The sequence below is a fragment of the Puma concolor genome, chromosome D4, assembly GCF_028749965.1.
Source record: "Puma concolor isolate L17-30 chromosome D4, mPumCon1.1.hap2, whole genome shotgun sequence".
Classification (NCBI taxonomy): domain Eukaryota; kingdom Metazoa; phylum Chordata; class Mammalia; order Carnivora; family Felidae; genus Puma; species Puma concolor.
Genome location: NC_141679.1, coordinates 27,056,995 through 27,072,092, shown reverse-complemented (window position 1 = coordinate 27,072,092; position 15,098 = coordinate 27,056,995). Strand labels below are relative to the sequence as shown.

Sequence of the window (15,098 nt, the reverse complement as noted above, 5' to 3'; positions counted from 1 at the left end):
AAGGGGGAGGGGCAGAATGAGAGGGAGGACAGAGGATCCAAAGCAGGCTCTGGGCTGACAGCAGAGAGCCCAGTGCAGGGTTCAAACTCATGGACTGTAAGATCATGACCTGAGCCAAAGTCAGATGCTTAACTGAGCCATCCCGGTGCCCCAAATTGAGTAATCTTTGGTATATTCTTTTTGCTAAACTACAGTTCCTTAAAGAACTTTTCTTTTTAAAAACATTGTTGAACGCATTACAAGGTGTTATTGTTGTAAGAATTTTTTTACCTCAATACCCAGGGTTCTTTGTCTCCCCACTTCAAAGAATGAGGAGGTGGACACAAAATGAGCAGCGGGCAAAGTTTGTTAAAGTGTAAGATCAGAAAGGAAGAATAGTAGGAAAGCTCTCTTTGCAGAGAGAGGGCATTTGAAAGTGAATGCTTGAAGACTGTAGGTGAGGGTCCTTGTTTCATAAGGTCTGGTCACACCGCCCCATCCCTTCCCCATTATTCCTTCTCAGGTCCTACCCTTACTTACTGGGTAGCTCTCTGTGCTGGGTTGTCCATTCCTGATTGGCTCATTTGAGGCGGGGGGGGGGGGGGGGCATCTGTGGCCGTCCATTCCCGATTGGCTCATTCTCATCGTGAGGACCGTTCCTTGTGGGTCATATGTTTTAAGGTCTACTTGTTTTCAGTTAGGTCTTTCGTCAAATTCCTGAGGGAACCTGGGGGGGGGGGGGAGTAGGTGGTGTCTGTTACATTCTTAAGGGGAACCTGATGCCCAAGGGGGTTTGCTGTGGTCAGACCCTCCCAGCATTGTTCCAGACTGTGTTTTTCCCCACCCAGGGACCTCACATCCTAACTTTTTCCTTTCTGCCTACTGAATCCTGTCTATTCCTATCATGTTAGGTACACAAGAATTCAGATTCTCACCTTTTGATAGGTTAAGAAATATATAGAACAGATCACCTTTCATATGTATGTGATATATATGGCATGTGATATGTATAATATGTATGGTATATATAGGATTTCTTTTAATGGGGCCACCCCCAATTCAGAGTTTCTTGATGAAAATTGTAAAAATGATGCAGCCCAATTCCACTTCTTTGCTGCCCGGATTCAGCTTGGCAGTCAAGGCCGGTTTTCTGTCAGGCCCTAGGAAGCAGCAGTGTGTGTAGTAGTGGGGTGAGCCCCTCTGTGCTTGGCTCCCCCTTCCGCTGGGACTGGGGGCCCACAGCCCACATGGCCACAAGACAAGCCTGGGGAAAATCACAGAGCACTGGGTCCCACGGGGACCGGTCTTTGCCGTGGGTAGGAAAGTACTCCCAGCCGCCCGAGCCTCAGTTCCGCCTCTGCACGGGAAGGTTCATCTGGAGCCACAGTATCCAGAGTGGTGGCCACGAGCCGTGTGGCCAATGAACACCTGAAATATGGCTCATGGGAAGGGACAGAAGTTTACATTTTTGTTTAATTTTCAGTAATTTAAGTTTAAAACTGAAACTTGACTCCGTTATTGGGAACGTTAAGTGTTTGGGGGGCAGCTTGGGTATATATCAGTCTACTTTTCCAGGGTAGATTCTGTGAAAGCTCACTTCAGATCATGAATTCCCAGTGCACATTTAACGTTTGCATGGGGACGTGCTGTAATTGTCCACACCAGATTTCAAAGACAACGTGAAGGAGAGAATATAAAATATTCATAATTTTTTATATTCATTCTGTGTTGGCATGATAATGTTGCATCGCTGTTGGGTTAGATCAGGTGGTTTATTAAAGTTAATGCTACATCTGGTTTAGTTCTTAAAACTGTGGTTTACTGACGTGGCTTGCATCGTAGTTCTGTTGGACAGGGCTGGTCTAGAATTCTAGTTCCGGCTCTGCTTCTAAGGATCTGAGTAGGAGAGACGCAAGGTCACGTGGAGTTCAGTGGGTTACTTGACTGCCGGGGCCTTTGCAGAGTTTCCTTGTCTTGTCTGGCCTTTTGAGGTTCATCCATGCTGTGGATGTCAGTATTTTTATTCCTTTTTTTGCCAAGCAGTGTTCCCTTGCCCCATACTTGGTTTGATTATGGGAATTTTTTTTCTTAAGTGAGGTTTCCTGAGGTGTGATTTACTCAATAAAGTGTACCCTTTTGTAGGGTTCTTTGCGTCCCCTGGACCACTACAGTTGAGACCAGGCCCTGTCCCTCCAGGAGGTGCCCCCTAACCCTTTGTGGTCAATCCCCTGCCTCAGCCATTCTGCTGGGTGGTTCTACAAACCCTGCAGTTTGAACTCTTGGAACATGTCCTAGCAATGCTTGTGAGATGGATCGTTGTTGCTGTGTGCTTCGGCATTTCGTGGAATCCTTCGCTTTTATTTAATTTTATTTCCCCCCTGGAGAGCCCTGTAGATACGGGGTTATGAGGACAGACTTCCAGGATGCGGGTGTGTGTCCAGGGCCGTGTCCCGGACCCCGGTGGCGGCCATCTGGCCACTCGGCTGTCACCTTCGTGGCAGCTTCTCTTTCCTGCTCAGCCTGGCCCTTTGTCAGCTGCTGCTTTTTCTGCAAGGCTTCTAGGAGCCCAAGGTCAGGGCAGCAGGGATGGGCTGGTGCATTTCCTCAAGGAAAGCTGCTGTTTCCCAGACAGGGTTTGGGTGGTTAAAGGAACACAGGCCTCAGGAAATTGCTGGTGTGGGTGAGTCACAGGAGGGGCCGCTGGCAGGGAGCCTGGTGGCTGAGGTTGGGGTCCTCCGTGAAGGACTGCTTCTCTGAGCAGATGTCCAAATCAATGTTTCACAGGCTGGATGAGTCTGCTGCAGGCCAGGGGACACAGTGGCATGTGTCACCTTGTGGGACAGCTCGTAGGATGTCTAAAAAAGAAACAAGTGAATAGAACCCCCTGACGCTTTTGAAGGGCCAGAGGTCAGGAAGGAGATTTAAGTGAGAGGTTTGGAAAAGAACCTAGGTGCAGATTTGGGTCGGGTTGCTGATTGCCAGGGCTCCTCCATGGTTCTGGAATGTTCTGAACCCTCTCTCCTTCCCTCCTTACTCTCCTGTGTGCCACTGCCCACTGCGTTCTGATGTGTCTGCTGTTGTCACGATGGCTGTGCCTGTGACCTGCGCGATTCTGGGTCCTCCTCTTGGCTCAGACCAGTTAAAGGCCCTGCAGAAGAATTATGGCAGGCTGCAGCAGGGTGTTCTCCAGTTTCAGAGGAACCAGACCAACCTGGAGAGGAAGTTCTCCTACGACCTGTAAGTGCGTCTCTACATCTAGTGCGCACCCCTCGGGGGCTGATGTGTTCTGAGCAAGGGGGCGGGCGGTGGGCATAAGCTGGGCTCCCCCTTCCCGTCATGGAGCACACAGGCTCTGCGGGAGGTCCAGTCCTTCCAGGGTAGTCCTTTAGAACAATGTGCTTTATTACTTAAGCGTGAGCAGTGCCTCAGAAAGCTGTGGAAAAGCCGGTGGCTCATAATACAAAGTAAACAAGAGGGCGGTGCTCCTTAGAAAGAAATGACTTTGTCAACACACTTTTTTTTTATAACATATTTTTTTTAATGTTTATTTATTTAAAAAATTTTTTTTTTTTTAAATTTTTTTTTTTCAACATTTATTTATTTTTGGGACAGAGAGAGACAGAGCATGAACGGGCGAGGGGCAGAGAGAGAGGGAGACACAGAATCGGAAACAGGCTCCAGGCTCTGAGCCATCAGCCCAGAGCCTGACGCGGGGCTCGAACTCACGGACCGCGAGATCGTGACCTGGCTGAAGTCGGACGCTTAACCGACTGCGCCACCCAGGCGCCCCTAAAAAATTTTTTTAACATTTATTTATTTTTGAGAAACGGAGAGAGACAGAGCATGAGCAGGAGAGGGGCAGAGAGAGGGGGACTCAGAACCTGAAGCAGGCTCCAGGCTCCGAGCCCGACGCAGGGCTCTAACTCACAAACTGCGAGATCCTGACCTGAACTGGAGTCAGACGCTCAACTGACTGAGCCACCCAGGCGCCCTGAATGTTTGTTTATTTTGGGGGAGAGAGAGAGAAAGAAATCATGGGGGGGGGGAGGGGCAGAGAGAGAGGGAGAGAGAGAATCCTGAGGAGGCCCGGGGAGCGAACTCACAAACTGTGAGCTCATGACCTGAGCAGAAACCAGGAGTTGGCTTAACCGACTGCGCCACCCAGGCACCCCCTTATCAACATACTTTGTGAAGTTACATTAAGTTTTAAAGTGCAGGCGTACTGGTGGTTAAGTTAATAATTGAAAGCCTTTAAAAACATTTTCCTGAAGTGCTCAGATGTGTCCCAAGTCCATCTCCTAGACTGAATGGCACTTTGGCATGGTATCAGTGATTTGTTTCTGGGTGTCAGCATTGTGGACGTTGTTTCTGTGAGATTTTAGTGTCTTTCTGAATTTCTGCAGTGACAATGGAGTACTTTTATTTTTCAGCTTTACTGAAGTATGATGATCATTATGTGAATGTAAGGAATAAAGTGTGATATTTTGATATGGCTGTACCTTGTGAAATGATGTCCCAAATCAAGCTAGTTAACGATTCCTCATCCTTCTGTGTGTGTGTGTGTGTGTGTGTGTGTGTGTGTGTGTGTGTGTGTGGTGAGAACACTTACAATCTTCACTCTCGGCAAGTTCCAGGCATACAGTACGGTATTAGTCACCACAGCCCCCGTGCTGTCTGTCCCGTCTCCAGTTACGACAGTCTGTTTTAAGCAGATGACTTCCATTGCGTACAAAAACCCTACACTTTTACTTCTCAGAGTATTTTTATGATCACAACAAAATGATGAACTTCTAGAAAGTTAGCTAGACCCCATAGTAGGATAGTATAAACCAACTTAGAGACTGGAGAGTAAGTTGTAGTTTGTGTATTTTTTCCCCATAAAGGCAGAATAATTCCAGTACAGGGGGTCTGGGATTCATAGGCAACCAGCCACCTAGGAGCCTGGTCCTCTCTTCCATTTGCTGACTTCTCCCTAGTCCATGTTCGAGGTCATACAAATTTTTCACGTAATTGTAGTCACCAGTAGCATTTTAAAATCATTTTTTCCACTTACTTGCATTAGGTATAAATAAAAGTCTGTACTGCTCCAAAATGTTGTATCGTTAAAAATGGCTGGTTAATATTCTATGATGTGGGGGCACCAAATTTAATTCACGATTTGCCTGTTTGGATATTTAGGTTACTTCTAAGTTTTGGTTGTTATAACAAGCTTGACATCAATACATATAACTTTAAAAAAATATTATTTTGGATTATTTCCTTCTAAAAAGGACTCACCTGTAGGTTTAGTGTTTTATAAATTGCCAAGTTGCCTTCTGAATAAGGTTCTTCACACCGCTGCCCTCTTTAGGATTCTGAAGTCCTTCCGAAAGATTGTACCCCCCCCCCAAAGCAATTTTTTCCTGATCACTTTAAAACCAACTAAACTAAACTAAAACCAACTAAACTAAAACCAGGAAGCCCCAACTATGTAAATATTCAGAGGACCTGCACCAACAGTCAATACAAAGGAAACATAATTCGAAAATATGCATATGGGTTGCCTGGGTGGCTCAGTCAGTTAAGCATCTGACTGTCGATTTCAGCTCAGGTCACAATCTCATGGTTCATGGGATTGAGCCCTGAATTGGGCTTTGTGCTGACGGTGCAAAGCCTGCTTGAGATTCTCTCTCTCTCTCTCTCTCTCTCTCTCTCTCTTTCTCTTTCTCCCTCTCTGAAAATAAATACACATTAAAAAATACACGTATGGAAACTTACTCAGCTAGGCCAGTGGTTCTTAATTTTAGATGGCGATTCTGCTCCCAGGAGACCTTTGGCAATGTCCGAGGACCTGATGCTGAGCATCCTATGATGCACAGGGCGGGCCCCACAACAGCATCTTTTTTCTGGCCCCAAACACTAGTAGTGCTCAGCAGAGAAACCCTGAGTTAGGCTAGTAATCAACAAGATGCATTCAGACAGAAGTGAAGACTGCCCCAGTCTTATTATTCATCCTTAAAAGATACCCTAATGCACATTTTCCATCCATTGATTGAAATAGGATAAGCCATTAATGGCCTCACTTGATAAATGTTGACCCAGATGAGGTTGGCCCAGCCGGAAATCAGAAATCAGCCAGGCCCAAGAAACGGGGAAGGCAGCTCTGCTCCCCATGGAGGAGCAGACAGTGAGCACAATGGCTGTGCGTGCTGGCCTCACTCTTTCTCTTAGGAGGTCAGAAGCTAGATTGCAGCTCTTTCTAGCTGACCTCATATATTGCAGTGGTTGTGCCCAGAGCCTTGTCCCAGATACAGCAGGTTTCGTGGGGATGATGTTTGTGGAATGCTGGAAGCTAGAATGAGTTATTCTTAATTTCTTTGAAATACAGACCCATTCTGAGAATCTGATAAAAAGTTACGGGCACCTTGTGAGCCATATATTCAAAGTTGTGCATTCAGTTCGTGGGACACCTGAAGCATACCTTCACCCCCTGTGAAGACACCCTGTCTGGCCTAAACCTTTTATAGAAGGCAGTCCTGGCAGTGAAAAAGCCGACAGCAAGGCCAGGGTTCCTGATGCACAAGTTAATATTCTTTCTTTAGGATCAGAGGCGGCCCGCATCCCCACTTCTCATGCCTGCACCTGTGGCAGACATCACTAAGCGATCACTGTATTGATCCACACACTGCTTTGCAGGCTCTCTCCCCAGAGCACTTAGAGTTGCTTTCTCACATGAACTGCTTGTCATCTCATCTCCACGCCATGAGGAAATAGTTTGCAAAAGCTACTGCTGGAATGCAACAGCACCAGTCGGATGATCAGTGCCCTGGATGATCGGGTGACCTGCCTTGATAGATCCCTGTACCGTGTACATTCCGTTTACAGCGACTCCACCCGTTAACAATAATCACTGGTGGTCGAGTCCTGTGTGTCTCTCCTTTTAGCTCTAGTTAATGACTGAATGTTCACCACATGCGTGGAAGAGCAAGCTTACCCGAGGCCTTCAGGAAGTAACACTGTCACAGTCCATATGACCTGCGACTTAGAATTGGAGCTTCAATCTGAGGTTGTTCCCTTAATGCTGTTGAGCTGGAATGTGGAAAGCTGACCTTCATCCACAAGGCTGGGAGAGAGAGGCTCTTTGTAGTTGATTTTGGCAGGGCTGAGAGCAGGTGAAAACAGTACATTGTTTCCCATTGGTAGGTTTTTAAAGGCTCAGGAATGGCTGTGCACCTGTTCACTTGCTTCTGGGATAACATCTGATAACAGTGAATTGGAATGGTTAGTACTTTGAGGACAGAGATATCTCTTTTTGTTCTCTGTGTTGAAGCTACTGGTCTACCACCGGGGACTCGTGTGTTTGTAAGAATTTTATTTAAATGAATTTTTCAACAAGCCTTCTCTTGTTCTGTAAGCTGTCCAAGGTCAGGAAGTCTGGCTTTCATTGATGCCCTTCTCTCCCTGTGGGTCATTGAGAGCCACTCAGTCCTTTGAACTGAAGGGCACATTACACGAGTTCCAGGCTAAGTGCACCCATACCTGGCTCCGAAAGGCCTGTGACTCAGAAGAGGTGGCTGTGTCATAGAGGTCTGGCACAGAGCCAGGAAACCCCAAGTCCCCTCTGGGTTCAGTCTTGTCACTTTCTGTCCTCTGGCTCTGGTCAGTGTCAGACTTTCAGATCACCTCCCAGCTTCCTTATTTGTACAAGTGGGTAATTCTCCCATCACTTTTCAACCCTGACACACAAGATACTCTGAAAATAAATCCTATGCAGAAAGCTAACTGTGATGCTTCAGAATGTCTTAGCTAAATAGGGGCTCAGTCTGAATTAGATTATATGTTCCAACAACAACTCTCTGACACCAGCTGGGTGGGTGTCCTCCAGCTCAGTTCATTTTTATTTTTATTTTTTAAAAATAAATCTTCAATTTTGGAACAGTTTTAGGCTTACATCGTTGCCACAGAGAGTTCCTGTAATCCGCAGAGCCATTTTCTGTATTGTTAACACTCCTACATGGATGTGGTGTACTTGTCACAATTAATTAGCCAGTGTGGATACATTATTAACTAAGGTTCATACTTCATCCGCGTTTCCTCAGTTTATCCCTGATGTCCTTTTTCTTTTCCAGGATCCCCCATTAACATTTATTCACCATGTTTCCTTAGAGTCCTCTTTCCTATGACAGTTTCTCAGACTTACTTTTTATAATATTGATAGGAATACTGGTCAGGTATTTTGTAGAACAATTTCCAGTTGGGCTTTATCTGGTGTTTTTCTCATGGTTAAACTGGGGCAACACATTTCCAGGGGAAGGCCACCGAAGTAAAGTGCTGCTTCCATCAGCCTGGTATCAAGGGGACTTACTGTCCATAGGGCTTGTCACTCTTGTTAATCTTTACCTTACCGTGGTGGGGTCTATCAGGCTTCTTCACCGTAAACTTACTGTTACCTCGCCCTCTGTGCTGCCGTCTTAGGAAGTCAGTGTGCATAGCCTACACTTGAAGATTGGGGTGTTACGCTCCATTTCCCCTAAGGGCAGGGTGTCTACAGAAGCTATTTGAAATTTTCCTGCACAGGAGATCTGGCCCTTCTTCTTACATATCTAATTATTTATATCAGCGTGGACTTAGGAATATCTATTTTATAATCCACTACTATTTTATTTATTTTTTGCTCACATTGTTCCAGTTTTGATCATACTCCCAGCAGTGTGCCCCGCCCCCTTTTTGAGCACTCCGTGACATTCTGGCACCAGAAGACGCTCCAGACTCATCTTCTGTGTATCCTAGAATCACTCAATCAACCATTTCTCTGAGGAGCTCCTGGTTGCTTTTTAGTTGGAGAGTGGTGCTAAGAAGCCAAGATCTGGGGACTGGGTGTGTTTGTTGCTGCTGGGGTGGTGGTGTTTCTGGGCCCTATCAGCTACAGAGTAGAGAGACCTGTGTGTGTGTGTATATTAACCTGGGTTATATGCAGACATTGATAAATGTTTCTGTATGTTTCCAGCTGTATTCATATTAAACCAAGCATGAATTCATGCCGGTGTCTCCAATTCTAACCCTTTTAAGTTAATAGTATATAATTGAATATGTTCTCAACTTGGGACTGTATGCAATCATTAATATTTTGTGGCTCAAAATATTTTTGAAACTGTTATGGAAAAGACTGGCCATGGCTTCTCTAAATCTGTTATTTTTTATCCCCCAATGTAATTCTGCATTCCTAACCCTCCTTTCAGTTAAGTATGGCCCAGTGACTACATTCTGGCCAGTGGGGAAAGGTAGTGGTAGTGTGGGAAGGCTTCTGAAGATGAGGACAGTCCACCACACCCTCCTCTCCTTTCCCTTTCCTCTTCGTTTCTTCCTGCTGCCTGGGACTCACACAAGAAGGCTTGGACTCTTCACGGACACCCTCTGACATCACCCCATGGGGAGAGGATGCGTTCCTGTCAGGTGTGGGTGGAAACACAGGCTTCCCACGTGCTCTCCAGTGACACCACCATGGTGTTCTGTGGATCTGAGGTCCCTGGCCAGTCTGCCTTCTTCTCTCTACTGTTCAGTCCTCTTATGTTTGTTTTAAATACAATGCCCAGGGTTTTTAGTTGTGCTTAATGGGAGGACTAGGGAAAAATACATCTATTCCATCTTTCCGGAAGCGGAAGTCCAGTTGGATTTTGACACTGTCCAGAGTTAGCACAAACCCCACAGGTTACAACGGGCTTTGGTCCCAAGACTCTCCCCTCTTCACATGACACCCACAAGTTCTGAGTGTCCCCAGGCCACCTGAACTCTGCTTCCTGTACTGCTCAGTGTTGATGATTCTCTAGAATGATTCACAGAACTCCTCAAGCATGTGCTGTATGTACAACTGCAGTTTTATTATAAAGGATGTAACTCAGGAACAAGTTATATGGTAGAGACTTGGTTTTAGGGCATTTGTGGGGGAGACAGCTCCTTTCCTAGTGGAATTCGGTGCTACCTTTCTAGTACATTGGTATGTTCACCAGCTGGGAAGCTTGCCAAGCCTCATCACCCAGAGATTTTATTGGAGGTTTTATTACATAGGCACAATTGATTAAATCATTGGTCGCATGGTTGAACTGCATCTCTACTTTCCCCATTCCCTGGAGGATGGGGGTGGGGCTGAAAGTCCAACCCTATAATCATGGGATTGTTTCCTCTGGCCACCAGCCCCCATCCTAAGGCTTCATGAGCCATCGAATTAGCATAATCTGAGGTCTGGTCCAGAGAGACTCCCTTTGACTAACAGAAGACTCTCCTATTACTCAGGAAATTAAGGACTTTTAGGTGCTCTGAGCTAATAGCTGGGGACAAGACCAAATGTATGTATTTCTTACTATATCTCAGGTTGTATATATATTTTTAATTTTAACTTATTTTAGAGAAAGCATGAGTCAGGGAGAGGGGCAGAGAGAGAGAGAGAGAGAGAATGAGAATATCCCAAGTAGGCCCCACACTCAACATGGAGCCCAATGTAGGACTTGATTCCACAACCCTGGGATCATGACCTGAACTGAAATCAAGAGTCAGACACTCAACCAGCTGAGCCACCCAGGCGCCACAACACAGATTGTATTTTTTAAAATACTTTTTTTTCTAACCAATAAAATTCACTTGTTCTAGAACAGTGTGACAAATTTTTAGTGAGTTTCAGTCAACTAGTTTTCTTGCCACTTAATAAGTGAAACACACATGTTGCCCTGCCTTACGTATGCTCTTGAGATACAGAGCTGGAAGCAGGAAAACGATGAGCTCTGTCTCTTATTGACACAGTGGATTCCATGGTCATGGCAGGAAACACTTGGTGTATAGACACATCCCTAAATATTTGTCTTTTTTTTTTTTTTTTTGCTTTCTTTCACCAAAGGAGCCAGTGCATCAATCAGATGAAAGAGGTGAAGGAGCAGTGTGAGGAGCGAATAGAAGAAGTCACCAAAAAGGGAAATGAAGCTGTCGCTTCCAGGGACCTGAATGAAAAAAAGGACCAAGGCCAGCAGGTAATCCTCATTTTTGTTCTGTCCAGAATTTCCAGAAGGCTTTCCTCCCCTCAGTTCAGACATTCACTTCCCTTATCTGCTGTCTGATTTGCTCTTACCTTTGCCGTCCCTGGTAGGTTTGGTTCCCTGAGACATACCAGCCTTGTCTCTGGACACTGGGACTCTGACCGGGTATGCCGGGCTCTGACCCGACCCCGTGCTCAGGGCTTTACCAGGGTGACTTTACCAGGGTGACTCCATAGCCACCCTGGGAGAGAGTTGCTGTTGTGCTGTTTTGAAGGCCCTGAGGCTCATGGAGATGGTTAAATACTGTGGCCTCTGCGCCAGCTGGTCAGTAGGGGGGCCAGGAGCCCATGTTGGCAGGGTGCGTGAAGTTTGGCCCACGAAGCTGCTGCTTGAAGCCTTCAGGATATCTTCGCTTGTTAGTTTTAAATATAACCGTTTTATTGAGAGGTAATTTTCATTCCATACATTCACCCATGTAACAGTCACAATTCATTGGTTTTTAGTATATTCAAAAGTTGTGCAACCATTACAGTAAATTTTAGAACATTTCCATTACCCCCAAATAAACCCATAATTGTTAGCTCTCCCATCTCATCCCTAGAAAACCATTAATCTACTTTCTGTTTCTATAGATTTGCTTTATATGGACATTTCATGTCAGTAGAATCATATAATATGTGGCCATTTGTGTCTACATCCTTTCACTTAGCATAATGCTTTCAAGGTTTGTCCATGTGTTTGCATGTATGTATACTTCATTCCTGTTTATGGCTGAATAATATCGTGTGTGTGCACCACACTTTGTTGATTCATTTGTCAATTGATGGGGATTTGGGTTATTTCTAGTTTTTGGCTTATTATGAATAATGCTGCTGTGAACATTCATGTAGACATTTTTGTGTGGACCTAAGTTTTCATTTCTCTTAGGTATATACCCAGGAGTGGAATTGCTGGGTCATATGGTAACTCAGTGTTTAATGAGAAACTGCCAGACTGTTTTCAAAAAACAATCACACTCTTTTACATTTTCACCAGCAATTTGAGGGTTCCGATTTCTCCACATCCTTGCCAACTCTGGTTATTATCTGTTGTTGTCATTATAGCCATCCCTGCGGGTGTGGAGTCCTATCTCATTGTGGTTTGTATTTGCATTTCCATAATAACTAACATTGAGCATCTTTTCTTGTGTTCTATTGGCCATTTGTATATCTTTCTTGGAGAAATGTCTATTCAGATCCTTTGCCCATTTTTTAATTGAGTTTTTTTAATGTTTTATTATTATTATTATTATTATTATTATTATTATTATTATTACTGAGAGAGAGAGACAGACACACACCAAGCAGGAGAGAGGCAGGGAGAGAGGGGAACAGAGGATCTGAAGTGGGCTCTGTGCTGATAGCACCTAGCCCAATGTGGGACTCGAACTCACAAACCATGAGATCATGACATGAGCTGAAGTTGGATGCTCAACTGACTGAGCCATCCAGATACCTCTGATTGAGTTATTTTATAATTGAGTTGTAGGAGTTCTTTATGTATGTATATACATACACACACGTATGCATATATATATATATATATATATATGCACACACACATATATATGTATATATAGAGAGATACCAGCTATATGACTTGCAAATATTTTTTCCCATTATATGAGTTATTTTTTCACTTTCTTCATGATCATTGAAATATAAAAGTTTTTAGTTTTGACGAAGTCCAGTTTGTTATTCTGTTGCTTCCTATCCCAAGGTCATGAAGATTTATAATTTCTTCTAACAGTTTTATAGTTCTTAGCTCCTACATTTAGTCCTGTGATCCATTTTGAGTTAATTTTATGTATATGGTGTGAGGTAGGGGTCCAAATTTATTCTTTTGCGTGTCAATATCCAGTTGTCTCTTGGCACCTTTTTTGAAAAAACAATTCTTTCTTCCACCGAATTGCCATGGCACCTTTGTTGAGAATCAATTTACTATAAATATGAGGGTTTATTTGTGGACTCTCAGTTCTGTTCCATTGGTCTGTTTGTCCCCTATGTCAATACCATACCACCATGATTACTGTAGCTTTGTAGTAAGCTTTGAAGTCAGGAAGTGATGAATCATCCAACATTGTTCTTTTTAAAGACTATTTTGACTCCTCTTTGTTGGTTGACTTTCCTTATGAATTTTAGGATCTGCTTGTCAATTTCTTCAACAAAGTTGGGTGAGATTTTGACTGAGATTACAGTGACTCTGTAGATCAGCTTGGAAGTATTGCCATCTTAACAACAAAGGACATCTTTTGTTCTATGAATGTGGGATGTCTTTCCATTTAATTAAGTCCTTTAAAAATCTCTTTCAAACATTGCTTCTCAACCTTTTGGCTAAGATCAAGTGTAAAAATCTCTTTCAAACAATGTTTTGTAGTTTACAGAAGTCTTGCACTTTTTTTTGTTCAGTTTATTTGTATCTTTTATGCTATCATAAATAGAATTGTTTAAATTTTATTGTCTTACTCATTGCTAGTGTATAGGAATACAATTCACTGTTCTATATTGATATATATATATCGTATTGCAGCCTTGCTGAACTTCTTTATTCTAATATTATTTGTTGGTGTGTGATTCCTTTGGATTTTCTGTGTACAATATTATGTCACCAAAAAAGAGAGATAGTTGTACATTTTCCTTCCCAGTCTGGATGCCTTTTATTTCTTTTTATTGCCTAGTTGCCCTGGCTAGGGCAGTGCTAAACAGAGGTGGAAGGGCAGACATCCCTGTTCTTGATCATGGAGAGAAACCATTTGGTTTTTATCATTAAGTCTGATGTTAGCTGTGTGTTTTCATAGATGGAGTTTATCAAGCTGAATAAGTTCCCTTCTGTTCTTAATTTGTTGAGTGTTTTTATCCAGAAGAGGCATTGGATTTTTGTCAATTTTTTTTTTTTGCATCTATTAAGATGATCATGTGTTCTTTTGTCCTTTATGTTGATATATTACACTGAATGATTTTTGTATGTTTAACCTTACATTCATGGGATTTATCCCACTTGGTCATGGTATATAATCCTTTTATATGTTGCTAGATTTGATTTTGCCAGTATTTTGTTAAGGATTTTGGTGTCTGTATTCTTAAGAGATATTGGTCTGTAGTTTTCTTGTCTTTGGTTTTGGTATCAGGTAATATTTGTTTCATAGAATGAGTTGGGGAGTATTCCTTTCTCTTATTTTTTGGAGGAGTTTGTGAAGAGCTGGTATTGATACTTTAAATGTTTGCTAGAATTCACTAGTGAAGTCATCTGGGCTTGGGCTTTTCTTTGGAGGACATTTTAAAATTACTAATTCAATGTCTTGTTGTAAGTCCACTCACATTTCCTACTTCTTGAGTCAGTTTCGGTAGTTTGTATTGTTCTAGGAACTTGTCTGATGTCATCTAAGTCCTCAAAGTTGACATGCAGTTGTTCACAGTATTCCTTTCTTTTTTTTTTTTTTTTTTTCCAACGTTTATTTATTTTTGGGACAGAGAGAGACAGAGCATGAACGGGGGAGGGGCAGAGAGAGAGGGAGACACAGAATCGGAAACAGGCTCCAGGCTCCGAGCCATCAGCCCAGAGCCTGACGCGGGGCTCGAACCCACGGACCGCGAGATCGTGACCTGGCTGAAGTCGGACGCTTAACCGACTGCGCCACCCAGGCGCCCCACAGTATTCCTTTCTAATATTTTTGTGTAAGGTCTAATATTTTACTTGCATTTATTTTATTTTTGATTTTAGTAATTTGAGTTTTCTCTTTTTCTTGTTTAGTCTAGCTAAAGGCTTGTCAATTTTGTTCTTTTTAAAGAATTCACTTTGATTTCATGCATGTTTTCTGTTGTTTTTCTATTCTATATTTCTTAATTCCTGCTCTGACCTTTATTATGTCCTTCCTTGTTTTAGGTTTAGTTTGCTCTTCTTTTTCCAGTATTTTAAGGTAGAAGATTAGATTACTGTTTTGAGATCTTTCTATTTTTTTCCCTTAATATAGGCCTGTAAATTTCCCTCCAAGCACTGCTTTAGCAGCGTCCCTTAAGTGTGGTATGTTATGTATTTGTTTTCATTTTTCTCTCTTATTTGCATTTATTGTTTTCTCTT

At 43.3% G+C, this 15,098-nt stretch overlaps 1 protein-coding gene across 1 annotated transcript in view; it reads left to right on the top strand.

The window, feature by feature from the left end:
- GOLM1 (golgi membrane protein 1) overlaps positions 1–15,098 on the top strand; it is a 57,707-nt gene that overhangs the window by 30,458 nt on the left and 12,151 nt on the right. Inside the window, exons 5-6 of the mRNA XM_086685121.1 lie at positions 3,114–3,216; positions 10,847–10,976. Of these exons, the coding sequence (XP_086541247.1) occupies positions 3,114–3,216; positions 10,847–10,976 (233 nt within the window). The remainder of the gene's footprint in view (positions 1–3,113; positions 3,217–10,846; positions 10,977–15,098) is intronic.